A 22591-nucleotide genomic window follows, 5' to 3' on the forward strand; every position below is an offset into this window, starting at 1 on the left:
GGTCAATTCTTAAACCTTTACCATGTAGCTCTGTCATTGGGGGCCTTTCATTGTTTCCGGAAATCAATACTTTTACAACGATAATCAAATACAACCACCGACTGTTTCCTTGTTGAGATTAAATTGGCGCGTTCGCAGTTCACGCAGAGTTGCCATTTTAGAGCTGCAGCAATGAGCAAACAGTCGGTGGTTGTATTTCATTGTTCGATTACCGTTTTAAGTATGGATCTCAGCAACCAACGCAATGCTACCACAGAGGACAAACACAACTACACAGTGAGGGTTTAAGAATTGAGATTTTTCAAGTATCTGTGCATAGTAACTCAAATGAGTCGAGGATCATAAAATCTTTTTACATTTAAACTCTAATCCGGGCTTAAACCAGAAAAGCTGAATAGCAAACTCACATTTTGTGAGTGTTTTTTCTAGGGCAGGGCAGCTCCTAACCATCATCTTCAATCTCGTCTCATTGATTGGACTCCAGGTTAGCTGACTTCTGACTCGAATTAGCTTTTGGAGAAGTCAATAGACTAGGTGTTCACATACTTTTTTACAACCTACACTGTGAATGTTTAAATTATTTATTCATTATAGACAAGAAAAATACAATAATTTCTGTGTTATTAGTTTAAGCACACTGTGTTTGTCTATTGTTGTGATATAGATGAAGATCAGATCAAATTTGATGACCAATTTATGCAGAAATCCAGGTAATTCCAAAGGGTTCACATACTTTATGTATGTATGTATGTATGTATATATATAAATATATATATACACATTTACCCCCAAAATATATGGGGGATTGGAAATGATGCAGACAATTACATTGACGGAAGCTACAATCTATCTGTAATATTAAAGCTGATCCACCCCCTAAAATATATATATAAAATAAAATGTACCTCTATTCGTGAGTTTTTTGCACTGCTGGGATGGGTTATATAGGCTACACTGCATTACACACTGCAATGGCGTTCCCAACCATGAGCTCCGGCATGCTCTCCTCTTGCCTCTCTTGTGTACTACATTAGCTAAATACAAGGCTAATACGGCATTGAATTTATTACCTGAAAGAGGTAGTCTAGGACATATACTGTATATATATATATATTAAACTTGAACAGGATTACCTACTGCAGTAGGATGCAATTTGAATGGAATTGGTGGAGAGAAAGTAGGGCTGCGAGAGAGTGCACAGATTTAAAGCGATGATATTTGAGCGATAGGCTGTTTTTAAAAAACTGCAGCTGCAATTTAAAATAATATATAATAAGAATATTTCCAATTAAAAAATAAGGAGACCCCCCCCCCCCAAAAAAAGCCAGATGGATACACAGTATGTAAATTGGACTGGCATTCAGTCCTTATACGACTGTATCATAGGCTACGCTGCAGCAAATGTAGACAGACCTACCTACCTGTCACTAGACAAACAGTTACAACGACGAGATGATGGGTCTACCTGCATTGTGAACTGCGCTCCATACTGAGATGCGCCGTCTGTCCCCAGCCTGATCATTGATGATTTATCATGCAGATAGTGGAGAGGGCATAGAGGAGCCAGATTTAGACGTGCATATCATTTCAACAGTTCCGTTTTATGTCATGTTGTTCATATAAATAATGTATCGTCATTTGCCGGTTTCTCAGTTGTTGTTTTTTTCCTGGAAAAGGGAGTGGGTTTGGGCGGGAAATCTTGGTAAATCTCTGTAACTCAGTTCCGCTACTCAACTCTAGTCTCCATGCACTCCTTAAATATCTGTGTCAGTGAAGAGCTTGGTGCGTTATGTGAAAAATCAGAGGTCGAATTGAGGGGCTATGTGAGGGTAGTGTGGCTTTTGTTACAGAAAATGGATACAGTCATGGGCCCCTTGTTAGTTTAGGATTTTTGATCTATAACAAGGCTTTAGTGCACAATGCTTTATGCTAAATACAAGCTGCAAATGTCTATGATATTCAGAGGCTGCGCTACAACCTCCTATAGGAGACACAACATTGACTTTATTTGGGAAGTAGCCTAATGTGTGATTCTGTCACAATCAATTGATGTTAGACGTTTTAATAGGCAATTAAACAACATACTGACTTTAAAATCATCCAGGTAGCCAATAAACAAAAATGAATTATTATTTCACGGCTGTAGCCTGCCATTTAAGAAACCTATTGTGAAGTATGTTATAAACGCAACATAGTGTTGGTCCCAACTTTCATGAGCTGAAATAAAAGAGCAGAGAAATTTTACATACACAAAAATATTATTTCTCTCAAATTTTGTGCACAAATGTGTTTGCATCCCTGTTAGTGAGCATTTCTCCTTTGCCAAGATAATCCATCCACCTGACAGGTGTGGCATATCAAGAAGCTGATTAAACAGTGTAATCATTACACAGGTGCACCTCATGCTGGGGACAATTAAAAGCCAGTCTAAAATGTTCAGTTTTGTCACAACACAATGCCACAGATGTGTACAGTTGGCATGCTGACTGCAGGGATGTCCCCCAGAGCTGTTGCAAGAGAATGTAATGTTAATTTCTCTACCATAAGCCGCCTGCAGTCATTTTAGAAAATTTAGCAGTATGTCGAACCGGCCTCATAACCGCAGACCACGTGTATTGCATTGTGTGGGCGAGCGTTTTTTTTTTATGTCAATGTTGTGAACAAAGTGCCCCATGTTGGCTGTGGGATTATGGTATGGGCAGGCATAAGCTATGTACAATGAACACAATTGCATTTTAAATCGATGGCAATTTGAATGCAGAGATAATGTGACGAGATCCTGATGCCCGTCGTCTTGCCATTCATCCGCCTCCATCACCTCATGTTTCAGCATGGTAATGCACTGCCCCATGTCGCAAGTATCTGTACACAATTCCATGGCCTGCATCCTCACCAGACATGCCACCCATTGAGCATGTTTGGGATGCTCTGAATCGACATGTACAACGGTGTGTTCCAATTCTCTGCAACATCCAGCAACGTTGAAGAGGAGTGGGACAACAATCCACAGGCCACAATCAACAGCCCGGATCAACTATGTGAAGGAAATGTGCGGCGCTGCACGAGGCAAATGGTCACACACACCAGATAGAGTGACTGGTTCTCTGATCCACACCCCTACCTTTCTTCTTTAAAAAAAGAAAAAGGTATCTGTGACCGACCAATGCATATCTGTATTCCCAGTCATGTGAAATCCATAGATTAGGGCCTAATGAATTTAAATTCAGTATATGATAATGTATTTTTTTTTTTTTTTTCACCTCTACCCTCATCTGTGGTGGTCTGTAAATCCACAACCTTCTGGCTACTTTGGCTTCTAATGCTTACAAAATTAATAACAGTTTCTAAAAATGGCATATCTAAGGCTCTAGTGTCTCTCCTAGAGTAAAAATGGCATATCTAAGGCTCTAGTGTCTCTCCTAGGAGTAAAAATGGCATATCTAAGGCTCTAGTCTCTCCTAGGAGTAAAAACAGTAGGTTCTCTGCTATCCACTGTGTTTGCATTATCATTTTGGGTTTCGGGGAGGGTCGGATAAAATATATTTTACTGAAGAGAAAATCTGATTTTCTCCAGGTGTCCATTATAAGTCTCAGTCCCTAACAGGATTACAAATGAAGATAGTTGATCACCAAAAATAGTTTCACTCTGCAACTAACGTATTTTGTTATAACGCTTGCAGAGCTGGTGAGTGAGATTGACTCAGCTTTCTGGGTGTTAAGAGAGGTCGCTAACGTACAGAGGATACTGGTTCAGTCTGCGATCAACTCTGTGGAGGAGTTGAGGCACTTGTCAATCTCTGTCCCAGTCTCGCTCGATCCTGTTTGTTTCCCAAGGTCTGTACCTGTCATCTGTTAAAGACAAAACATTTTATTTAAATCAGCCAATCAAAAAAGATGTCCATAAAACTCTGGGATTATGATCCACAACAAGCTGATCAACTACGTTCAGAACTCCCCTCCAGTTCCTTTGATTTCTACTGACCTCTTCTGGTCTACAACTAGTAGTGCAGCTTCAAACACCATTCCAGAAAAACACCATTCAGAACAAAAGGAGGCTGTGGAGTTGACTTTAGGCTTTTATTTAGCGTTAATACAATATACAAAACAAACTACTCAACATGCAACTTGAAGGAGAGACAGAGCTTCTGTACAGTAAAATGAAATTCAGGGCACCAGCCGACCAGTCGTCAAACTTTACAAAATATACAAACATCATAAAGACTGCTCACTTTCTTTAAATAACTTCAATTTATTCCAGTCAGAAATGAGCAAGACCAATTTCATATTCATTCTCAGTGTTTTCTACTACATACTCGTGTCATCGATTCAAAAAGTACAAGTTAAAGCCACAGTCCATCTCAAAAAAGACGCACAGTTCACGTCGCTTACTTCCACCGACGGACTCTCTCACATTAAGCAGTTGATGCACCCCCCCCCCCCATTTGTTTTCAAGCCAACAAATTATTAACAGGAACATTCAGGTGCCAGTCGTTTAGATTTTCAAGAGGAAGAACAACAATGTAGCTCAGCACACAAACGTTCTCTCACGCGCCGGCACACACACTTTCACAGGCATAAACTCAAGACACTAAACAAACCTCGGAGAGATGACTATCAGTCTAAAAGGAAAACAGGAAGATCTATATATAGATATTAAAAAAGGAGCATAAAAAAAAAATAGCTGAAAAACACAACAGGTATCCTGCAGCAAGAGAACGGAAGATCTCAGCATGTCTCTGCCCTGCCCACAATAGCATTCAACTGAACAGCCAGTTATCCTTGTTAAGACTTCACTTCACTGACACACACACCAAAATGGTATTACATCACATGCCGCCCCCCTCAAAAGGTTTAAAATCACAGGCAGGTTCACGGGTTTACACTCAAAACAAGGAAGTTAGAGCTTATGCATGACCTTCTCGACCAACATGATGACGAATAACATACAACTAAGAGGATGACGCACAGAACAAAAAGATAAACTCAGAAGGCCTAAAACACTTGGGGGAGAGAGAGAATTGCTCCTTTCACTCAATCATACAATGAATACCTCAGGCTAGCAGCGTCGACACATCCATGCAGCATAGACCAATGATATTACTGGGAGATTTCGCCTGTTCTTGGAGCGTTTGGAGACACAGGGATTACTGGACCGGTTCAGTTTAATGCACAGCATTTTAACTTCAAAACAAGACCGTTCCGTTCACTCACAAACCATAGACTTCTATAATACAGAGAGGCGTAGACCAGAGCAGTGTCCTGTAGATCAGCAAGCTTGGTCATGCACGTAAAGAGCACTGACTGAGGTACTGTATATATCCCCAGGTGTAAAACCTAGGCTTAGAGATGAGCCAAATCTCTCTCACTGGAGTCAGTTGTTAGCATACAGCTCAGCTAGCATACATTTGCAGGTCTGAAAGCATCGGGTTTTGGGGGGTGTGGGTGGCTACGTGAAGTGCAACGTTACCACTACAGCAAGGGACAAGGATAGAGGCTGTGACATTTAGGTCGCTGTCATCTGGCTTCTTTGTTTATATTATGAAAGTGTTATTGAGAACACAAGATGTTATCAAAAGGCAAGACTTAAAAGCTACTCCGACAAGGCTGTGCGACAGAGAACGTGAGGGGGAAAAAAATCTAACCAAGACACCGAACCTAATTTCTGAGACATTTCCTTTTTTAGAACACGGATGGGTTTACACTCGCTTCTTGAGATGAATCAGTCGAGACGATTCCCGAGGTGACAACGTTGGACTGCACAGCACTCAACACTACCAGGTCTCACCACCAGGTGGCCTGGTGGCACTCAACACTACCAGGTCTCACCACCAGAGGGGAGACTGGTGACCACTGACTGGTGGCCATATCCGCCTGACTGGCGCAGGGTTCAAAACAAGTGTTTTGTTTTGTTTTCATTAAGTGTTAAACATTTCTAACGGTACTTGGTTAAATACAGTGAATAAATGAGTTGTGTATGTTTATGGATATAGCTACAGCCATTTGAGTGTTGGTGAAGGGAATCGACTTGCATCAGAGGGAGTGACAGAAACTGGATGTGGAACGTACACAAATGTATAGGCCTCGGCATTAACATATAGAGAGACACTAATATCCATATGCGCACACACACACACAAAGGAAAGTTTGCAAACACTTGTATAGTGATATGACTAAGTGGTGTGGGGTCAGACAGACACAGGACAGGAATGTTTTAATAAAGCCACTAGGGTGAGCGGAGTTACAGCCCTCAGGGCAAGATGAGAGGCGGGGGTTGGTGGATGAGACGAGAAGGATAAGACGGTGATGTCCTAAACCTCCAGATTCCACAGGATGTAGATCTGCACTGGGAGCTGGACGGAACTGAAGGAAACGACTTAAACACAAGCCTCTCGTGTATACTTCCTGCTTTCATCTACTATGACATCATTGGGCTCATCCTTCTAGGTCTCATCCATAGAGAATGATAGAGGCCTCTATTGGCCAAAAACCCATTTTAGCATGGGCAGCGCCATTGACTGCTTGTGCCATTTTAAGCCAAGGGAGGGGTTCTACTAAACTATATGGAATTATTTTAAGAGATCATACCAAGGATCACTTTGCTATTTGATTTTGACATTTGAAGACCCCTTGAAGTATATTTTTTTATTAAATTTGTTGAGCCTTTGTGCTCTTAGCCCATACAAACTGATTGAATATCCTTCACTTTATGGAACAACAGTCGCCCCCCCCCCAAAAGAATCGGAAGGAAGTTTATTGAGTCTGTCCTATATCAGAAATGAGAAAGATCAGGAAATATGTTATTTTTTATTACATGCATAAACCCCTTATTTTTGTCACTAAACAGTCTCCATATATACTTCCATAAATGTTTTAAACTGGTACCGGGGAACCTTTAAGACGAGTCTTGTGAGGCCTGTGAGCGTCCTAGAGCAAAACAACCCACATGGATATGATCATGAGAGGACCGCCTTTCCACAGAGGGGTATTGTTCAGAAACTGTTCGGAATCTACAGACAGAAGTTGGCAGATCGGCTGTACCGACCTTAGACGAGGCCCAAGATGGTTTGTGGGGGGTGTGGGGGTGTCGTAGAGCAAAACACCATTGTGTTCGTGAGAGTCCCATCTTTACATAGATTGGTTTGGACTAGAAAACTTTCGGATGCTACGGACGATTTTGTGAGCAGAACCATTTTCAGGATGTCTCTTGGTCGGACAAACGCCGCTCGAGCTCCATCACTTTTCACTGCAGATGCGGAAGTGTGGCATGGGCGCATGCGATGGACTGAGACGCTTCCAATACACCATCTCGCAAGCTTAAACTGACACATTTTTACAGGGATTATCTTATTATGCTTATTATGTTAATGCTAATTAGATTTCCGTGGGGGCGCGGACATCGACAAAAGGGGGTTAAAGAAAATCAAAAATGAGTCAACTGGGTCGGTATTTTTTTTATGGGTTGTAGCCTCAATGGCGCTGCCCCATGCTGTCACAGACGACTACAACGCCACAGATACAGAGCCCTCTACCTCTCTCTATGGTCTCATCCTAGTCATGCGAATAGAGCTAGGTTGGGAGGGCAGGGAAGCTTGAGCTCAGCTCGGGCGGGGGGGGCTGGATTGGACGGAGTGAAGAAATAGTAGGGCGGGCTCCGGGGGCCAATCAGATCTGTTGCTTGAAGGCTCCGCTGGCGGCGTTGGTGGCGGCGGTGGCAGCGGCGGTCTGGACCGTCTTGTTGGCCATGACGCCCGTGGCGAACTCGGCCTGGGCCTTCTCAAAGCTGGCCCCTGTGGTGCGGTACATGCCATGGACCTGGAGGGATAAGAGGGAGAGGAGGGACAGAGGAGGGGAGAGGGTAAGAGGGAGAGCAACGAAGAGAGGAGATTATTGAAATGAGGTCTATGAATACCCCAAGTGTTTCTTCATCTCAAAGAATGTGCCTTTGAGTCTAATCTTCACAAACCTGGTGAACAGCCGAGTCGCAGTCACACCTTATTGATTATGATGACGGATTGTGTGTGTGTGTGTGCGCATAGGGGGTACCTTTTTGAACATAATGAGCGACATGGCAGCCAGGGCAGTGAAAAGAGCAGCGATGAGGATCATGATGATGCCAACAGGGATGCTCTTATTCAGGCCAGTCAGAGCAGAGATCCACCCGCTGTTGGAGAGAGAGAGAGAAGGACAACCAGAGAGAGGATACTAGGTACTGAATCTCTAGCCATAAACAGGGTGAACAACGTAGAGTCCGGGTGATGTCAGAGAACCGTGTCGCCATGTCACTTCCTGTTAAAAGTCTGCGACAGTGACTGCCCTCACCTGGCGCCCCAGCCGGAGATGCCGATGGACTGCATCACGTGAACGCCAAACTGGCAGATGTACACGAAGAAGAATACAAAGAAACGGAACGAGCTGTCACTCCTGGAGAGAAGAAGACACCGCCGTTTAATGAACGACATCGGAATGTGTGTGCGTGTCTGTGCCCGCGCTCGTTTCTACACCCACCTGAAAGCTCCGTAGAGGGGTCTGTACCAGCAGACGAAGGAGCAGGGAGTGAAGATCATGAACCAGAGCATGGCCAGACCAAAGTCCACTCCCCTGGTCGCATCCACACAGAACCAGGCCAGACAGCCAAACATGTTGGCGAACAACGTCCCCGTGTGGACTTGAGGGGAACGACAAACACAATACCTCTGATCAGTTTAAATTAAAACGTTGCAGGTAGAAATGCCCGTTGTGTAGAATAGAGATGTGCATCAGCTCTCTAAGTTACGTTTCTATGTGAAAGGGAGAGAGAGTGCTTGGTACAGGTCCTTTGCCGCATCCCATTCCATCTCTATCTGAAAGGGAGGCCCTGATAGGCTACGTGAGGGTCCTGCCAAGTAACGCTAGCCTGGTGGTGCGCGTACGCAGTCAATTAAATAATTCACACACTGAGCAGAACTCTACCTTGGGGCTATAACAACGGCAGGCCTCTGGGCATTGTGGAGAGTCCGGTGCGCTGCAGTCTACAGACACTTTAGCATATAGCTACAGCGGCAGGACTCTGCACCATACTGAGGCATCTAACACTCACACTCTGGGTGAGAGAGAATACATAACGTGTAGGTAGAGGAGAGTGAGGGGGGGGGTGAGAGCCACAAAGAGGGTAGAGCGAGGACGAGTGAGATGAGAGAGAAAGAAGGCACGGCGTCAAGACAGGTTGGAACTCCCCGTGCCTCCACCCCCCCCCCACCAGTCACCTGACCTGGTCACATAACCAACCACATGACCTAACCATGTGGTGATGGAATTCCAAGCTGTGCTATTGGCCCATGTCTAATACATTTCCTTTATAATCCCGCTCAATGGCCTTTTCATATTTGACAGACTGGCTGTCAAGCAAAATATATATATATAGATGACTTGACAAGAGGGCAGAGGTCACTCACACATCCAGATGTAGTACATGATCTTGACAGTCTTCTGGAACTCCACAGGGATGTCCACAGTGATGTCGTGGTAGAAACAGGGGCCCACGGGGAACTTCTCCGGGAGAGGAGGCCAGTTGTTTTTCCTCCCTGAGCCAGAGAGAAAGGGAGCAACGCTTGAATGATTCTGCCAAACATTGCGTGAAGGTTTGGGCCTGACAAAGCTTCTAGGTAGTTTGCGCTCAAGACCATTGGTTGAATGTTGTGTGAAGGTTGGTGCCAACCTCCTGATGTGCTGAGCGACTGCATCTCTCTCTCGCGGCGGTCTAGCTCGGCGGCCTTCCTCTCCAGCTCTTCCTGTCTCCTCAGCAGCTCTGTAGCCGCCCACGCCTGCTCCTACACACACACACACACACAAACATTACACTAAACCAACAAGCGATATACAGTACAGAGAGATGTTATCCAGGCTAGATCACACTCCTGACAAGTTGTATTTGACCAAAAACATTGAACTTTAAGTCAACTTGAAACTGACATTGAGGCAGCTGACTTTTTGTTTTAGTAATGTGTGTGTGTGTTCAGCAGACTACTGTATCAGCACACAGCACAGTCCCAGTAGTCGTCTCCACCTCCTGTCTTCCCATGCGATTCAGAATAATTCACTCCGCTTTTAATTCGACTAAAAGGCAGATCGCTGTGCAGGCTTCGCTAGTGTGTGTGTGTGTGTGTGTGTGTGCCCCAACTCTACCAAGCAACAACTGCAGAAAGTAATGGCTGTATTTGATGTCATAAGCCACACTACTGACAAAATGCTGCCCAATGCAACTTTTTGATTCATTTATTTTATTTAACTAGGCAAGTCAGTTAAGAAAACTGTTATTTATAACGACGGCCTGGCCAATTGGGTCTGCAGTGACGCCTCTAGCACTGACCTGCAGTGCCTTAGACCGCTCCGCCACTCGGGAGGCCCCAATCGTTAAAAGGTAGGAAGATTTTTTTCAACAGGGCAAGGGACAGGATAGTAGGTCACATGCCTTATTGCCAACTTCCTAGTTGCAGCCTAGGTTGAAGATGACAACGGTTGAGACAACGGGATTCTAATATCCCATATCTCTTTGCAACAATGGAACTAATGCTAGCTCTCAGCGGCGCTGGTAGTTAGCAACAGCGCCGGTCCCAGATTTGTGACGACATCATCTTAAGCTGTATATCTGATCTAGGTCGCAGCATCCTGATATAATCGGTGTGTGTGTGTGTGTGTGTGTGTATGCGTCAGTAGAGGTAGAAAGAGAGGAAGTAGAATAAGGATTGGTCTTCCTGTGCTACCTGTCTGAGGTCTCTCTATCGCTCTCTTTTCAGCTGCAAACACAAAGTTACACATGTCCCTCAGAAAGCCGAGGCGTACAGCCCACATTCATGTTTATGAAGCATCTCTGTGGCTTAGAAGCATCTCCACGCTGTCACAAACAGCTTTTATTAGAGCACGCCACGCTCTGTGGGGAGAGCCTGCTGACAAACCCACCAGAGCGTGGCGCGCGCGTGCATGGTGTTTCTATGGAAATGCAACGCTACATTGAGCCCTCTTTCTTCAGAGGGGTGGAATAGCACGGAGTGAAAGGGTAGAACAGGATGTGAGGCACGTGTTGGGGTACCTGTGACTGGGAGCATGCAGGAGGTTCTTCAGTAGGCTTCATGATGGCTGGTTGTGTGTTGGTGGTGGTGGTGGGGGGGGGCGGCAATTTAGGCGCTGGGCCAGGGTGGACCTGGGAGGAACAAACATTTTTTTTTAAATAGCCAGCGTGGGATTGTTAAACCGTCTCAAACCGTACCCTATTCCCTATGTAGTACAAGCAAACAAGTGTAGCTTGGGTCAAGACAATGTAGTGTACTGAAGGGGGAATAGGGTGTGAACAGGGAAGCAGACACAGTCCGGAATCAGCATCTTCAACCGTTCTTCCGGAACAGAAGCTTTTGAGGAGGGACGAAAAAAAACATAATTAACACCTGTCATCTGGAATGACGTCACCATCGGTCCTTATCGGTGCTTCTGTTCTGCTCTCAATTCAATTCAAGGGGCTTTATTGGCAGGGCAAAACACATGTTCACATTGCCAAAGTAAGAGAGGTAGATAATATACAAAAGTGAAATAAAAATTAAAAATGAACAGTAAACATTGAACTCACAAAAGTTCCACAAGAATAAATACATTACAAATGTCATATTATGTCTATATACACACGGTGTTGTAACGATGTACAAATGGTTAGAGTACAAAAGGGAAGGTTAATAAGCATAAATGGGTTATATTTACATATATTTATTTGTTCTTCACCGGTTGCCCTTTTCTTGTGGAAACAGGTCACAAATCTTGCTGCTGTGATGGCACACTGTGGTATTTCACCCGGTACATATGAAAGTTTATCAAAATCAGGTTTGTTTTTTCAATTCTTTGTGGATCTACATAATCTGAGGGAAATATGTGTCTCTAATATGGTCAAACATTTGGCAGGAGGTTATGAAGTGCAGCTCAGTTTCCACCTCATTTTGTGGGCAGTGTGCATATAGAGAGTCTTCTCTTGAGAGACAGGTCTGCCTACGGCGGCCTTTCTCAATAGCAAGGCTATGCTGACTGAGTCTGTACATAGACTGCTCTCATCAATGGTGTCTCTCACACCTACCCGCCACCTCTCCTCTCACACTATGCAGTTGTAGGGCAGCACTCAAAGTGACTTATCAACTGTATGCAGGATTTTCCACTGTGTTGATCTCACCAACCCCCATTGTCTCACCTCTGAGAAGCAGAGGTTACAGCCTGTAGGTCTGATATCTGATTGGAGGTTAACTTTACAGTAATGCTATTGGTCAACAACTCAGATTGAATCCAAACTCAAATGCTTATAAAAAGGGTCTTCGATTCATTGTTCTTTCTATTACGTTCTCCTGACTTGCTGTGGTGAGATCCCCGTCTCTCCCATGAGCAATTTTTTACATTTTATTAACTAGGCAGGTCAGTTAAGAACAAATTCTTATTTACAATGACGGCCTACCGGGGAACAGTGGGTTAACAGATTTTTACCTTGTCAGCTCGGGGATTCAATCCAGTAACCCTTCGGTTACGGTCGTCCCTCTCATTTGTTCTCTGATCATGCTTAGAATAATGCCTTGTAATCATTTGCAACTTAAGCTTTATGTGAATGTGTGTGAATCCATTCATTTAGCAAAGTAATTAAATACACTTGTATTTAGAATTCCATTCTCAGACATTATTCCCATTGCCTATTACTGTGACGCGACCCCAGCGTTCCGTTACTGTAACGCGACCCCAGCGTTCCGTTACTGTAACGCGACCCCAGCGTTCCGTTACTGTAACGCGACCCCAGCGTTCCGTTACTGTAACGCGACCCCAGCGTTCCGTTACTGTAACGCGACCCCAGCGTTCTTCCATATTGCTAAAATTAATCTTTATGGAGTCAGATACACATTTTAGTAGGCTAATTACGAGTCGCATGAGAGGTTTTACAGTATCCTATACACACACAGGTCAGATATGACTACACTACTCACCGGCTTGGCATCTGTGAAGGGGTTGTACTCTTCCAACCCTGGAGGAGCATTCTGTGTTACTTGGGTTACCGACGGATCCTGCGAGGAGAGGGAACGAGAGAAACTCACTCTTCATTACATATGACACACCGTTCTACAGAATGGATGAGGAGCCTTGAGGGAGTACGTCAACAGGCTACACTCCCCACGTAGTCACCCAAGTCGAAATAATAGACACTCAACTTGACTAGCCTATATGCTGCGTTGACTTAACATTATTAGCATCCTTTAGGGAGGTCAGAGACCTGGCCGTGTGGTGCCAGGACAACCTCTCCCTCAACGTGATCAAGACAAAGGAGATTATTGTGGACTACAGGAAGAGGGAGCACGCCCCCATTCTCGTCGACAGGGCTGCAGTTGAGCAGGTTGAGAGCTTCAAGTTCCTTGGTGTCCACATTACCAAAATAACATAGTCCAAGCACACCATGACAGCCGTGAAGAGGGCACAACAAAGCCTATTCCCCCTCAGGAGACTGAAAAGATTTGGCATGGGTCCTCAGATACCCAAAAGGTTCTACAGCTGCACCACCGAGAGCATCCTGGTTGCATCACTGCCTGGTACGGCAACTGCTCGGCCTCCGACCGCAAGGCACTACAGAGGGCAGTGCGTAAAACCCAATACATCACTGGGCCAAACTTCCTTCCATCCAGGAACTCTATACCAGGCGGTGTCAGAGGAAGGTCCTAAAAATGGTCAGACTCCAGCCACCCTAGTCATAGACTGTTCTCTCTGCTACCGCACAGCAAGTGGCAGCAAAACACGAAGTCGAGGTCCAAGAGGCTTCTTAACAGCTTCTACCTCCAAGCCATAAGACTCCTGAACAGCTAATCAACGGGTTACCCAGACCCCTCTTTTACAATGCTGGTACTCTCGGTTTATAAATCTATGCATCGTCATTTTAATTCTACCTATATGTACAATTACCTCATTTACCTCGACGAACCCGTGCCCCCGCAAATTGACTCTGTACTGGTATATAGCCTCACTATTGCTGTTGTTATTTTACTGCTGCTTTTTAATTATTACTTGTATTTTTTAAAATACCTAACACGTTTTTCTTAATGTCTTATAGCATTGTTGGTTAAGGGCTAATAAGTAAGCTTCTCACTAAGGTCGAGCTGTTGTATTCGGCGCATGTGACAAATACCGTTTGATTTGATTATCGCTAATGGCTACACCGTGATAGACAAACACGCACACAGACAGCGACTTTCCTGCGTTTACAGAGTTGAAGGAAAATATGAATCGCTGATGCATTTTGTTCATGTCTTATGGTAATCTCGGGCATATTAACACATTTTCTAATCAGTTCAATACATCTAGTTGTTTTCCTACTAAGTGCAATACATTTCTTAATGTTGTTCAAATGCGTTTTAATGTCTGGATTCCGTGATTCCGTCCGCGTTCTCTGCTTCGTGGATTTTATTAGGCCCTAATACCCTGAAACTGGCAAAGACGAGATGACTCCAATCATTTTCACCACCACACAGACAGCTATAAATAGGGCAGAGCCCACGAGTTCGAGAACACTTTCCTCTGCTAAGACGAAGGACTCGGTGTGCTGCCGTCACTGGCATGCTGTACTGTAGTGCAGACACAGACACAGTCTAGGCTAATTGTTTTATTTAAATCAACCTTTAGTCAAGCTATGCAGATTCTAGGTTGGAATCAGCGAGTTCAAATGTCAGTTTCATAGGCCACTCCCGTGTGAATCCGGGAGGCTACGAGTAAGATATTTGAAAGTATAGCCCCATAGGCGCACCTCCCGGGACTGCCGCATTGCTTAAGGTGTCTACAGGTGTGTGATGCCGTTCTCTCTGAAACAGAGAATAAAGTAGGGCTTGCAGTGGTGTAGCCCCATCATCCTTGTGTGTGTGCGGTACTGTGCACATGGATACGTGTGTGTGTGTGTGTGTGTAGGGTGCATTTCAGGTGGCTAGCTCACCATGACAAGTTCACGCATGCAGCATCAATTCAGACGGTACTTCAGTTCAGTGCAGCCCTGTCCAATAACTCCAGTAAAGTAGTCCAGTATAGACCGCTACAGACCAGTGTAGTCCAGTTACAGCCAGAACGCTCCAGTATCAGTCAGTCCGTCCCAGTCCAACCCTTCTCCTCTCTCCTTGGCTGTGAGGGTCTGTTGTGACAGAGTATCATATCTGTGTGTAACAGGAGGCAGGCTGTGCCTTGTCCCGAGGACAGGCATGTATGTCATCAATACTTCAGAGTGCATCGTGATACATCTTTAATGTGGTCCTGATGCACAGCCAGATTGACACAGTGCTCACGTACAAGCTCGGTACACCCCACGGAACTACACAACTACAGGATAGGCAACTGCTGTTCACAGGCTACATTACAATATAGATTGGGCCAATAATGAACTAGGCCTACCTGTTGGATTTATGTGAACACAACAAAACTCTCTCTGTTAATATTAGAGATAAAAGGAGGGGCCTCCACTAGAAGCTGTTAGTATGCCTATTGCTCGAGGGGGAAAGCGTCTCGCAAAGAGAAAGCAGCAACGTTGAGAAACATGCGTGTCTGTGTTAGATAGGCCTACAAGTTCTCTCCCTCCACACACAGTACTAGGTTTTATGAACACTATTTATTTGATAAGAGACTACCAGGAAGGAGCAGAAAGTAAGTCAAGGGAAAGCAGCTCATGTAACACTAAGCACCAGCTGTCGCCATGACAGCACCATATGATTTCATGAACTATTGAAGAGAGCCCAGAGTTGCAAGGCATGAATCATTAGGCTTCTGGCCGCAAGGCTGAAACGGGGAGTCAACTAACAATGCCATAAAGAGGGCCCTAACAAACAAACAAAGTTTTTTTTTTTTTTTTCAGGTTTTCGCTCTCATAAATCACACAAGAAAAACGAGAGTTGGATGTTTTAAGTCCCAAACATGCTTAAACCACATCAGGAGAACAAGTTTGAGGTCTGGGGGAAAAAAAATGTAATACATTTTCGGGTGTAGATTACCCTTCAATTCACATGAGCACCAGCAAGAGAGTTGTTTGGTTAGCACTTAGCAGTGTTTGTGTAGCACATATGTAGCAGTTTGCTAAACAAATTGCCACTGGATTTATTAAAATAATCACGTTGTGGTTAACATTTAATTTAGAAGGTATTTGGGAAAGCCTTTCCAACTACCGGAAGATGCTTATCATTATTAGCGTCATCGCTAACGGCTAGGTTACACAAAGTGGTAGACAATCGCTCTCACACAGACATGGGCAGTCCTGCGTTGCATCGTCAGAAAGTTACAGGAAAATACGATTCACTGATGCATTTTGTTAATGTCTTATGATAATCTTAGGCATATTCATTTTCTAATAACTTCAATACATTTTGTTGATTTCCTACTAATAACTTCAATACATTTCATTGATTTCCTACTAATAAATTCAATACATTTTGGAATATTGTTGAATGTCTGGATTTTATAGGGCTCTACCTAACAGACAGTTTTAGAAATATATATATATATATATTTTTTTTCCCCCCTGATAGGTTAGCCTAGGCCTAATACAGGGGATACACAGATCCGGTCATTGAGGACTGCAGTGCCTGCTGGTTTTCAAGCCTTTCAATCACTTTCAGAGAAACTAGGTGTGTGCTGTGCACTCTGTAATGTATTGATCCATGAAGTGATAGGGAGGAACCAAAAAAAATAAAAAAAACAGGACAGCAACCCACTAGGCAGACAGGCAGACACTTCATTCTCTTGGTAAAAGGACATGGGTAACAGACTAAATTACTTGAGATGGTTACACGACAGCCTTCAAGCTCTGAAACCTAACAGTCCTAAAATCTGACCAATCTTGTTTGTTCACACACACACACACACACAGGATTCCCTGGAGACCTGCAGCAGTACAGACGTAACAGAGGGAATAATCGTGTATAGCCCGATAAATAATTGACTGTTTACGTGGTGAGGTGGTCAGTGGCAACTCTAGTGTCGAGTTACACACATTTCTATACAGCAGTTAGGCTAGCTGTGGGAAGTGCACCATTCATTCCTTCACGAACAATAAAACCCATGTTTACGTTCAATTATCGATACTCCTTACACATAAGCATCAACCTACAGACCGAGCCACATCATCCAAACAAGCAAGGAGGAGGGGACCCATTTTCCCAGAGGGCAACTCTGCAGCTTCCTGGAGTGACAGAGCAATGATCAAAGGACCAGAAAGGGCAAAAGTGTGCAAGCGAGCAACCTTACAGTGAGTGAACTATAATTTAATTGATATAGAGAGAGAGAGACAGAGCGAGAAAGGGATGAAGGATAAAGAGAGAATGAAGGAAGGAAGAAGCTTCTGTCTAAAACAGGGAACACCAACGAGTCAGGAAAGTAGCCCAGCCTAAACAACACAAAGCAAATGGAGTGAGCTGTGCTTACGAGGATCAAAGACCGTTTCTGCCTGGTGAGCCAGCGTCTACAAAAAGACACATCTAAGTAATACCATTTTCATAATGAAAGCAAGGCAACATGTCATCTTACAACCGCCACAGCAGCCGGTATCAAAGCGTGATTTCCTGGAAAGGAAATGTTGTGGGATCACAGAAAATGTGACATTATAACAGAACATCAAATGACTGTAGGCATCCATGTTGTTTTGAAGAAATGGCTGAGACTGGAATAGAGTATTTCATCTGTCAATCACAATGTGACCTGTCCTGGATTCCAAGACAACAGCTGGAACGAGGGATGTCCCAAAGAGTGGGATTATCATTCCCAGAACCACTGACAACAAAAGCCCCCCCTCCCTCCCCGCAATGCTTCCATTCACCCGCTCTTCAAATCCCTTGGATTGTTTATTTCAAATAAAATCACACACACATTGCCATAGCATGAAGATTGTGCTCGGACTTCTAATCTGTAGCCTTGTATACAGGGTAAATTAACATGGACATGGTAAATATAAATCTAGCCGGTTTGTCTATATAAAATCGGCAGGACAGAACGGTGGCGTCGGGGATCCAGGACAGGCCACATTGTGAGTGAACTCTAGTTAGAATACCTCATGATAAGCTGTAGACCATACTACTTACCAAGAAAGTTATAATTTTTCGTAGCAGTCTATTTACTACCACAAACCGATGCTGGCACTGAGGCCGCACTCAACAAGCTGTATAGTGTCACAAGCGACCAAGAAAACGCTCACCAAGGTGCAGCGCTCCTAGTGGCCAGTGACTTTAATGCAGGAAAATTTAAATCTGTTTTACCTCATTTCTACTCGCATGTCACCTGTAAAACTAGAGGTGATAAAAACTCTAGACCCAAACACAGAGATGCATACAAAGCTTTCCCTCGCCCGACCATTTGGCAAATCTGACCATAACCCTTACTCTTGCTTATATTCAAAAACTCAAAACAGGAAGTACCAGTGACGTGCTCAATACGGAAGTGGTCCGATGAAGCAGATGCTAAGCTACAGGACTTTTCGGTAGCACAGACTGGAATATGTTCTGGGATTCATCTGATGGCATTGAGGAGTTTACCACATCAGTCACCGGCAACATTAATAAGTGCATCGTCGACATCGTCCCCACAATGACCGTACGTACATATCCCAACCAGAAGCCATGGATTACAGGCAACATCCGTACTGAACTAAAGGCTAGAGCTTCCGCTTTCAAGGAGCTGGACACTAATCCAGATGCTTATAAGAAATCCAGCTACGCCCTCCGACAAACATGCAAAGCGTCAATACAGGACCAAGAACACATCCTACACGGGCTCTGGTGCTCTTCAGATGTTGTTAACTTTCACGTATTACAAAGGGAAACCCAGCCGCGAGCTGTCCAGTGACACTATTTAACTATCTTTTGACTCATCACATACAATACCGTTACTGTTTATTATCTATCCTCTTGCCCAGTCACTTTATCTCTACCCATATGTACATATCTACCTCAATTACCTTGTACCCTGCACATCAACTCAGTACTGGTACACCGTGTTTATAGCCAAGTTATATTTACTCAATGTGTAATAATTGTGTTATTTTATCTATTTTTCTTCTCCATGCATTGATGGGAAGGGCCCGTAAGTAAGAATTCCACTGTTAGTCTCCACCTGTTTACAAAACATGTGACAAAATTTGATTTTGAAGATTAACCTGCATTGTGTCAGTTGGGAATGGGTGTATTTTGGACATGTATAAAGAAAGCTACATTGTTGCCCCATAACTATACATTTTGTCAGTGCCACACAGTCCACTACAAGCAACAATTTGGGTCTGATGAAGTCTCATCATGTAGGCCCTGGGCTAGCTGCCTACCAACCTCAACAAGTTGTCCTTAAATTGAAAAACTCACGTGTAAACATTAGTGAAAGAATCATCAAGAGATGAGGCAACAGTTAACGTTAGTTACCTTTGTGTGAGTAATGTCAGACCCTAGACGCTGCCTCTGTCTACCTAGTTAACTATCAGATGTTTAAACACTTCAGGTGTCAAGCCGGCACCCCAACAACAGATGGGTGACAAGTCATAAAATAGCTAACGTTTGCTAGGAAGTAGCAACTAGAAAAATGATGCCTGGCTGAACAGGACACAAAGTGATAACTCCACAATTGAATGGCAATAAGCGACATCATCATCTAGCTTGGTTGCTAGTTAGCTATAGTTTGTCAATAAATTGCTTGATACAACGTTCTCTTTGTTTAAAGTAACGACTTGCTGAGGTTAAACGTTTGTTAGCAAGTGCTACAGTTAAGCAATAAGGTACGAGGGGGTGTGGTATATTGGCCATATACCACCAACCCCGAGGTGCCTTATTGCTACCATAAACTGGTTTCCAACTTAATTAGAGCAGTAAAAATACTAGTCGTCACACCCGTGGTTTACGGATATACCGGCAAATCAGCATTCAGGGCTCGAACCTCCCCGTTTATAATGAACGTTAGCTAGTTAGCTGGGGCGTAAGTTATTCATTACGCAGCTCATGTTACAAAACGTTTCGAAGCAAACGAAACCGGGAGGGATCTACCTGCATTTGCTCAATAAAAAAAAAACTATCGTTTTAAATGCAAAAGCAACTGTTTAGACTAATGATGGCGTAACTGCTGTCATGCCAAAGGAAACGACTTGACACTGTCATCGCTAGAAAACTAGCTAAATTCAATTAAACATAACTGACATTAGCAGGCTAACAAATTAGCATAGCCAAATGACATACCGGCGAGTTAGCTATGTCACTTACCTGAAAAGGGTTATTGAATTCAGGGTCCGCGAACGGGTTGTGGTCGAAATCTGACATTCTACTTTGATGACTTCTTCAATTGTTAAAAACGGATTTAGTCTCGTTAAAAACAGAATGAGCTGTACTTCAAAACAATGGCTGCAGCCAGCACCAGCTAGTCTGGACGCGGCTTGCTTTGAGCATCAGCAGCAAAATGGCAGGATCTCGGAAGTGATGTCTGCTTTGCTTGTCCCTGTAAAATGTGATCAACATCAATGAGTACCGTTACATGTACATGTACAAAATAATATAATTATTGTGGATTGTCAGATTAAAATAATAGTTAGTGTACATGCTTTGCAGGAAGACGGATTTCCCTATTAATAATGCAGTTTACACGGACACATCTGAAATCAGACCACTTGATCAAAATAAACATTCCATGTTATTTTTTGCAAAGCCTATTTGATTCGGAGGTCGGACACCCCTTCAAATGAGTGGATTCGGCTATTTCAGCCACACCCATTGCTGACAGGTGTATACAATCGAGCACACAGCCATGTAAGTTACATAGACAAACATTGACAGTAGAATGGCCTTAATGAAGAGCTCAGTGACTTTCAACTGGGGCTGTTTTTTCATGGTTCGGGTTCGGCCCCTTAGTTCCAGTGAAGGGACATTTTAACGCTGCAGCATACATTATAGACGATTCCGTGCTTTCAACTTTGTGGTAACAGTTTGAGGAAAGCCCTTTCCAGTTTCAACATGACATGCGCAAAACAAGGTCCATACAGAAACAAGTTCATGGTTTGTTCAGATCGGTTTGGAAGAACTTGACTGGCCAGCACAGAGCCCTGACACTTTTTTCACGTTCATTTTGTGAATTGCTTACCCTTTAATTGTACTTCTGTATTTTGATCAATTCTTCATTACATACATGGAACAAAAATATAAAAGTGTTAGTTCCATGTTTCATGAGCTGAAATTTCCCCCCATTTTCCATATGCACAAAAAGCTTATTTCTCACAGATTTGTTTACATCACTATTAATGAACATTTCTCCTTTGCCAAGATAATCTTTCCACGTGACAAGTGTGGCATATCAAGAAGCTGATTAAACAGCATGATCATTACACAGGTGCACCTTGTGAAGGGGACAAAAAGCCACTTTAAAATGTGCACTTTCGTCAAACAACACAATGCCACAGACAAAGGGGTGCTGTTTCGCACGCTCAATGCTTTATCTTAGATTGATGCATCTTTCTGTCGTTGTGCGTCTCGGTCAAATAAAATATCAATATTTAAATATTTTATTTGGACAAGGAGGTAGGGTGGGGGGCGCCCATTACAGCGACACCTATTACCGGCAATAAATCCTAGACAATAGTGCAGCTCTAGCACCCACTACCGGCTGCTTAGGCTAATAAGAGGGAGGCTTGCGCTACCGGTGCTGACACATGCGCAGATCAAATACACAGCTGGAATGCTGATTCATCTGTTTACATGTCCTAATAATTCTAAAGATTGCTCAGAAAACCAGGTTGTAATCATGCTTGCTTTGTTTCTGACCTTTTACGCCGATTAAGATAAGCAGAGTAACGTGGTTTAATGACTATTGCCATGCTCTGCCTACTGCCATAATCAGTTTAATATTGAATTATTAGTGTGCATGTAAACATACTCAATCACTGGTCAGCTAATCAATGAATCATCATCATTGTAGGGTTATTTTGAGGGCTACATGGAGTATTCTTCAGGGAATTATGAAATGCATTCGACAGTGGCAATGAAATATAACAAAATAGTCATCTCTATATGAGCAATGTACTGTATCTGATGACGCAATCCCAATACCAATTTTTTCTAATTTCCTTCATCTGCACTGATCTGAAAACATGGCACAGGAAGTCTAATATGAATTTACCTTCATCTGTTCAGTTCTCTCAGAAGGAGACAAGGAAGCGATTTCCAATCTATCTAGATGCAGCCTGGTCACAAGAGAAGGGTGACCACAGGGTATCTCCAAGAAAGTCCTAGCTAGCCTCAAGCAAGAGGAAACTGAAGAAAAAAAAACTGGGTAAATCAGTGAGTATCCAAATGTTACAGCACAGAAGATACCGACCCTACCAGCACGCTTGTTTACTGAGCTGCACTGGGTCGTAGCGCAATCATGGTTACATTAAGACACTGTGGAGCCGGCACCAGATAAGTTCAGAAAAAAATATCCCTTTATCCACACTGCTCCATCCAGAAGATTGAAATACTGCTAGCTAGCAGTAGCCACAGCAGCCATTATGAAATACCACATGTTCCAAAATGGTTGAGGTGGCTACTGTTAGCTAGCATGAGGACGAAAAGCGCAGCAGTATTTCAAG

The 22591-nt window shown here is 43.6% G+C and overlaps 1 protein-coding gene across 3 annotated transcripts; it reads right to left on the reverse strand.

Annotated features, from left to right (window-relative positions):
• Nucleotides 1-4063: 4063 nt before the first annotated feature.
• Nucleotides 4064-20652, reverse strand: LOC118385461 (secretory carrier-associated membrane protein 1-like). 3 transcript variants are annotated; one of them, XM_035772603.2, is made up of 10 exons: nucleotides 20569-20587; nucleotides 20238-20469; nucleotides 12978-13055; nucleotides 11066-11176; nucleotides 9695-9806; nucleotides 9432-9560; nucleotides 8506-8665; nucleotides 8320-8421; nucleotides 8044-8161; nucleotides 4064-7812 (listed from the first exon to the last, which is right to left on the reverse strand). In XM_035772603.2, the coding sequence occupies exons 2-10, from the start codon at nucleotides 20292-20294 to the stop codon at nucleotides 7663-7665; spliced, it is 1017 nt and encodes a 338-aa protein (XP_035628496.1). In that variant the 5' UTR covers nucleotides 20295-20469; nucleotides 20569-20587; the 3' UTR covers nucleotides 4064-7662. The 3 variants fall into 3 exon arrangements, with proteins under 3 accessions (XP_035628496.1, XP_035628497.1, XP_035628498.1); XM_035772604.2 differs by lacking the exons at nucleotides 20238-20469; nucleotides 20569-20587 and adding an exon at nucleotides 14963-15127; XM_035772605.2 differs by lacking the exon at nucleotides 12978-13055 and having other exon boundaries at nucleotides 20238-20652.
• Between the last annotated feature and the right edge of the window lie 1939 nt (nucleotides 20653-22591).

The sequence above is a fragment of the Oncorhynchus keta genome, chromosome 6 (genome assembly GCF_023373465.1).
Source record: "Oncorhynchus keta strain PuntledgeMale-10-30-2019 chromosome 6, Oket_V2, whole genome shotgun sequence".
Classification (NCBI taxonomy): domain Eukaryota; kingdom Metazoa; phylum Chordata; class Actinopteri; order Salmoniformes; family Salmonidae; genus Oncorhynchus; species Oncorhynchus keta.

Coding starts and splice junctions, on each gene's coding strand:
- LOC118385461 (XM_035772603.2), bottom strand. CDS start 20,294: ATGTCAGATTTCGACCACAACCCGTTCGCGGACCCTGAATTCAATAAC. Junction 11,177..12,977: donor CCTTCACAGATGCCAAGCCG/GTGAGTAGTGTA, acceptor TGTTCCTCCCAG/GTCCACCCTGGCCCAGCGCC. Junction 8,162..8,319: donor ATCTCCGGCTGGGGCGCCAG/GTGAGGGCAGTC, acceptor TCTCTCCAACAG/CGGGTGGATCTCTGCTCTGA.